This window comes from Cyprinus carpio, chromosome B7 (assembly GCF_018340385.1).
Source record: "Cyprinus carpio isolate SPL01 chromosome B7, ASM1834038v1, whole genome shotgun sequence".
Lineage (NCBI taxonomy): Eukaryota > Metazoa > Chordata > Actinopteri > Cypriniformes > Cyprinidae > Cyprinus > Cyprinus carpio.
Window position 1 is genome coordinate 45,392,852 of NC_056603.1, and position 5,902 is coordinate 45,398,753.

Sequence of the window (5,902 nt, forward strand, 5' to 3'; positions counted from 1 at the left end):
AAACAGAGACTGTGTTCACTGTGCTCCCAGAAAGAGCTGGAAACAGAGGAACACTTCTTACTGCACTGTGATTACTATCACAACATTAAAGCTGCATATTTCCCCAAATTCCAACAAATTAAACCAAATTTTATGGCATTACCAAATACATAAAAATTAAGTCACATTTAAGGGGAAAATTCCAAAATGATCACAACAGCAGCAAGATATGTATCAGCCTGTCACAATCTGAAAGACTGTCGGCCAGTGGACAAAACTGAAGGCATATAATTTCTTACATGTACTGTTGTGCAAATAATAATAATAATTATTATTATTATTATTATTTTTATTATTATTATTTTTTTATTATTTTTTTTTTTTTAAAACAATCTCTTTAATATTTCTTTAATTTTTTTTTTTTTTTGTGGAAAAAAAAGACAAAAAAAGAAAGAAAGTATACATATACTTATTTACTTAATTAGTATACAGATCTGTTTTTGTTTTATGTATTATATAATGGTTTATTCCTTATTCATGTAATGGACAATGCTTTGGCAATACTGTGCAAGTCATGCCAATGAAGCTTATTTGAATTTGAGAGAGGTTTAGAGAGAGGGGGAGAGAGAGAGACATAGAGGGAGAGGTTGAGAGAAAGAGACACAGAGAGAGCAAGAGAGCGAGAGTCCTGCTGACTCAGATAAACTCAGTGAAAGCAGCAGCGACTGACAGAGGCTCAGGAGACCATGAGGGAGTTTCATTCTAGGTCATTCGGAGTAAAACTGCACTGCAGGGTCAGAGTTCAAAGGTTCAGTGTCGGTCAGAAGAGCTGGTCTGATGCAAATGGACAGACACAGTCATCTCTGGAGGAATGTAAGTCCTGCTTTAAACTCATTAGATCATGACATGTATAATGCTCATTACAGGAAGTGTGTAAATCTACAGTTGTGTTATAAATAACTGAGTTCTCACTGTCTTGTGACTGGATGAAGGCGGTTGCTATGCCGACAGTGTCACGAGTGGCAGTTTGCGGCGGTACCCATGGCAACGAGCTTGCAGGTGTCTACCTGGTGAGGGAGAGACTAAAGAGACGGGCTGATGGGACAGAGCCGGTTTCTGTGGTAACGGTGATGTCGAACCCGCGTGCCGTGCAGCTGTGTGTGCGTTACGTGGAGACGGACCTGAACCGCTGCTTCACGCGAGCCACACTCAGGTGAGATGAACCTGCTCCCTGAGACCATCAAAAACAGGGAAACAGTCTGGGATCAAACCCACAGGAACAAGGGAAACCGCTCATGTTCACAATAGCAAAACAAGACTTCACAATGAGCGAGTAAAGGGGGGGTGGGGGGGTGGGGTCCAGGTTCAGTGGTCCGGCTGATGGGAAACTGCTTTGAGGGTAATTAGTTCCTGAGAAGGGGATCATGGGAAATGGAGTTTAGGAAAGAATAGTCAGTATGGTAATGGAGCCCTCTGGTGGCGATTGGGAGAAATAACAAGGACTGTATTCACAACTATGTTATATTTAAATGAGATATTCCCCGAATGGGAACCGCTTGACCGTTCACATCGCGTGTCATGGCGGATGATCAAACCCACTATAATAATGTAAATAGTACTGTTGTTGTATCATGGAATGTAGTTTAATGTTTTTTTAGGCAGAAATATAGTTGTTTAGACTTCAGATATGTGGTTTGTTAAAGACAGGCTTGAAAATTTGGTAGATCGTCAGTGCTCATGATCCCGCCGAGATCCGTCTCACCTCGGATAGATCTTCTGGAGCTGCTGGCTCTCATGCCTCTATAGTGGTCAAACGTGGCGTGGTTAAACAGGCAGTCTTTCACTCATTAATCTATTATTTTGCTCCAGAGCAAAAGAGACATTTGAGTGTCTGTGAGCAGAGAGAGAGTTGGTAGTTTATGAGAGCTGCCAGTACACAAGAATCATTCACTGCATGACAGCACTGTCAGAAAGAGGCGGGTTAGTAAATAAAAAAAAAATCCTAAGGATGTTAGACCCTAGACAGCCAACCTGGGTCGGTCCTGGAACAGTGAACAGATGCCATTCTTTATTTATGAATTTACACCGGGGAGATGGTCACTGGCACGCATTCGAGAGCTGTTCTTCTACATCATCATGACATCTGCAGCAGCTTGTGCCACTGGCCTCGGCTTTACAGATCTGAGTCAGGAGTGAGACTCACTGAACTTGAGTTTGATTCATCTGACATCTCGCAGCAAATGCCAGATTCAAATATGTTGTGTCTTTCTATTACTCTACAGTGTGTGACTGTTTCTGCATTGCTGCAATGTTAGCCTCACTGTAATTGCAGATTTGTGGGCATGTTCTGACTTGTGTTTGTCATTCTGTCTGTCTGTCAGCGCACCAGTCTCCGAGACCTCGCCATACGAGATGATCCGCTCTCAGGAGCTCAACGCTCTTCTGGGCCCTAAAGGAAGTGCACAGGCAGTCGATCTGCTGTGTGACCTGCACAACACCACTGCAAACACCGGGCTGTGTCTCATCACATACTCTGACTGCGACTGGATCTGCCTGCACATCTGCAAACACCTGCAGGCACGCACTAACACTAGCTCTGCAGGGCCCCCGCATGCTTGATGTCTGTTAGGCTAAAACATATTTATGTCCAACTTCTGTCAGTATTTCTGTGTTTTCAGAGAGAAATGGCCTCCACTCCTGTCAGATATGTTCACTTTGATATTCCTCTCAATGAAGCCTATTCTCTGGATTCAGTGGGGAAGCACGGATTTGGTGAGACACTTCATCCGAAAGTGTTTGTTGTTCACTCATCTATTCATTCTCCAAACATTGTTAACAGACTAGTTTATCAACATCTGTCTGGCATCACATACTGACAGAAAGGAGTCTTGTTCCTCTCTGCAGATTTGGTTATTTTGAAGGAAAGTATTCAGCAGTATTAATGGCTGACGTCATTTAGACAAGCTCTTAAACATCGACTCTGCAGTGAAATGCTGATTCAGACACTTCTTGTACAGTTATGCAGCTAATTTATTGATGGACTGTAATGCTTGACTGCGCTGGGCTTTGCTATGAATAATATTTATTAAATAGACTCTAAACATTCAAAAACATTTATTCTGAGACTAACATTGCTAAAATGTTGGACATGAAAAGCAGTGGCAGCTGCAGCTTGTATTCTGTTCTCTTATCATCACCAGCCACAGCAGGATTTGTGCATGCATCATCTATACATCAATCCATCACAGCAAAGCCATGCATAAGTGTGTTTTTGTTGTTTTTGCTACTCAGCTTTTTAAATCAATATCCCCCATATAAGGATGAGTCAAATAAATGAATGCAACATTATCTTTAAGTGCTATATTTAACTTGACGCAGACTCTTTTCCTCTTAGCGATGGAGATTGGGCCACAGCCTCACAGCGTCGTCAGGTCTGTGATATTCAGTGCCATGCAGGAAGGAGTTCAGCTGATGATGGACTGGATCTGTCTGTTCAACTCAGGTGGGTTTTCAACTACAAACCCCTGCAGAAATCTGTTTGCTGTGTGTGTTTTCATGGCTTGCATGCATCTCTTTGCTCAGGGACGCTGTTTGAAGGAGGATGGGTTGATGTGTACACAATGGTGAAGAATATTGACTATCCACGAGACTCTGAAACACACGTGATCACGGCCGCGGTCCATCCTAACCTACAGGTAGAGAAAGATGATGGAAGTGGAAATGCTGACGCCTCCATGTTCCCGAGAGAGCAATCACAGTGTTAACATCCTTCCTCTTATCATTTCCCTCTCGCAGGACAGAGATTTCTGCCTTCTTCACCCCGGAGACCCCATGTTCCTGTCTTCCTCGGGTGAAACCCTGCGCTACAAAGGGAAAGAAGCGCTCTATCCATTCTTCATAAACGAGGGTGCATACTATGAAAAGGGCATCGCTCTTTCCCTTGCTAGGAAGAGAAGAGTGGAGATTCCTTCAGTCCGCTCAGAGACACTGAGATGAAGAAACAAAAGCATGAACATGAGCTCAAGACGAGTTTATTACTGATGCCAGGGAACACTGCATGTCTGAAAAACAGCCAACATTAAGATATTCATTAAAAACATATGTTCACTGCGTAAATAGTGCACAGATGATGTTTTTATAAGATCACTAACTACACTGGTCGGTCTGTGTGGTCACACAACAGAGCACTGCATGTGATACTGTATCCCACAATGCACCTGACACCACCTTTCAGTCGTCAACAAGCACTGATACATCACCATACATGCTAGCGATCACCAAAAATAAATGTACTGTACAGGAATAAATACAGGTGCTTCTAAATAAATTGGAATGTCGTGGAAAAGTTCATTAATTTCAGTAATTCAACTCAAATTGTGAAACTTGTGTATTAAATAAATTCAATGCACACAGACTGAAGTAGTTTAAGTCTTTGGTTCTTTTAAGGCGAGACACGGCAGGCAAAAAAATCATTTTTGTGCATACTGGTCGATTTTCAGATTATGGTATTTTTTGCTTCTATAATATGTCTTCTTAAACAGGAACACTATAAAAATGACAAAAGTTCACAATAAAATGTTTATTTTTAGGCATTTTGTTCTCATACCGCTGTCAGTTTTCCTTAACTTTGTCTGAAATTAGCATTTTTCAATCAGATATATCTCTGTGGTCGCACTTGAAAACAGCAAGTGTTTGATATCACCGGAAAGCTCGTTCTGTTCAGCTTAATGATAGCCTGTCTATATTTGATCATTTCCTATGTAGAGCTCACCAATAGGGAAAATATAAAGGCTGATCTAAACCAGGAGATGAAATTTCATTGGCTGAAGTCAATTTCTCGTGACCTGATTCGCCGAAATATATCACGTGACATGCTCCCTAGCTCACAGAAACAATGACATCAGTGCAGTGAAGATGGGGAAAATGCAGAAATTCCATGCTAACGCATCAAAAAAAAAAAATGTAAGCAGCTATCTATTGCAAGATTAAGTAAGGAAAGCGCTTGCAAAAAAAGCATTCGTTTGCGAGAATGATTAAATAAACACTAATAGTGCATCAAAGCGTGAGATACATGCGATGAATTACGATAGGAATATCCCCGTGGATCACAGCCAAGTTAAACAGCAGTGGCTAATAATGCATATGTCATGTTTGAACGAGTTGATTAAAGACTTGATTTGTCCAAACTTTATGTCTAATGATCTACAAATAAATATAGATCCCCAAAATCAAGGCTTTTGTAGCAGTCTGTTGCTGGAGTGCAAAAAATGTAAATGGCTAAAAAATGGCTACAGAAAAAGTGCGTTCTCATCCTCGCGTCTACAGGAGTCAACAAGGAGTGATGTAGCCTTTGATATAAACATAAGAATGGTTCTGTTAGCACACGAGTTAGGACTGGGATATGCTGCTTTAAAGAAGATATCCAAGATACTGGGTATCCCTACACTACATGTGAAGACCTTTCAGAGACAGGATAGAAGAGTCACAGGTAAAGTTAGATATTTAGACATTTTCGAGCATTAGGGTTAGGGGAATGAAACGTCCAAGGTTCAAACCTAAGGTCTGAACCTGGTTGTGCTCGGTCCATCCGTCCACTGACCACTAGAGACCCATCCAAGCCAGGCCAAGTTCACAAGCACGCATCCCCCCTCATCCCTACATCTGATTATGGGCACGACCTCCCAACTCCTCCGAAAACCAACACAGCCATACAATGGCCCCTCTTAGTATTAACATAGGTAACATAGGCATAGGTAGGTATAGCCACCGGGTTACTAACGGGTAGGTTTAGAGCCAGGGTGTGTATAGCCCATAGGAGTTAGGAATGAATGAAATCCAGAAGCTGAAACATGGTTCAACCTCGGTAAATGCACTGTCCTTCTTATACTCCTGATGGCCACCTGCTTACTGGACACCACTCTTC

The 5,902-nt window shown here is 41.9% G+C and overlaps 1 protein-coding gene across 1 annotated transcript; it reads left to right on the forward strand.

Moving 5' to 3' along the window:
* Positions 1-890: 890 nt before the first annotated feature.
* On the forward strand, positions 891-4,374 carry LOC109112463 (N-acyl-aromatic-L-amino acid amidohydrolase (carboxylate-forming) A). The gene is made up of 6 exons (XM_042726882.1): positions 891-1,192; positions 2,361-2,556; positions 2,658-2,751; positions 3,374-3,481; positions 3,562-3,674; positions 3,775-4,374. Exons 1-6 carry the CDS (start codon positions 966-968, stop codon positions 3,973-3,975), a joined length of 939 nt encoding a protein of 312 aa, XP_042582816.1. The 5' UTR covers positions 891-965; the 3' UTR covers positions 3,976-4,374.
* Positions 4,375-5,902: the final 1,528 nt, after the last annotated feature.

Bases quoted from the DNA above. Each gene is read 5' to 3' on its own strand.
- LOC109112463 (XM_042726882.1), top strand. From the start codon at position 966: ATGAAGGCGGTTGCTATGCCGACAGTGTCACGAGTGGCAGTTTGCGGC. The intron at 1,193-2,360 runs GTGAGATGAACC...TCTGTCTGTCAG, and splicing joins TTCACGCGAGCCACACTCAG to CGCACCAGTCTCCGAGACCT. The intron at 3,482-3,561 runs GTGGGTTTTCAA...CTCTTTGCTCAG, and splicing joins GATCTGTCTGTTCAACTCAG to GGACGCTGTTTGAAGGAGGA.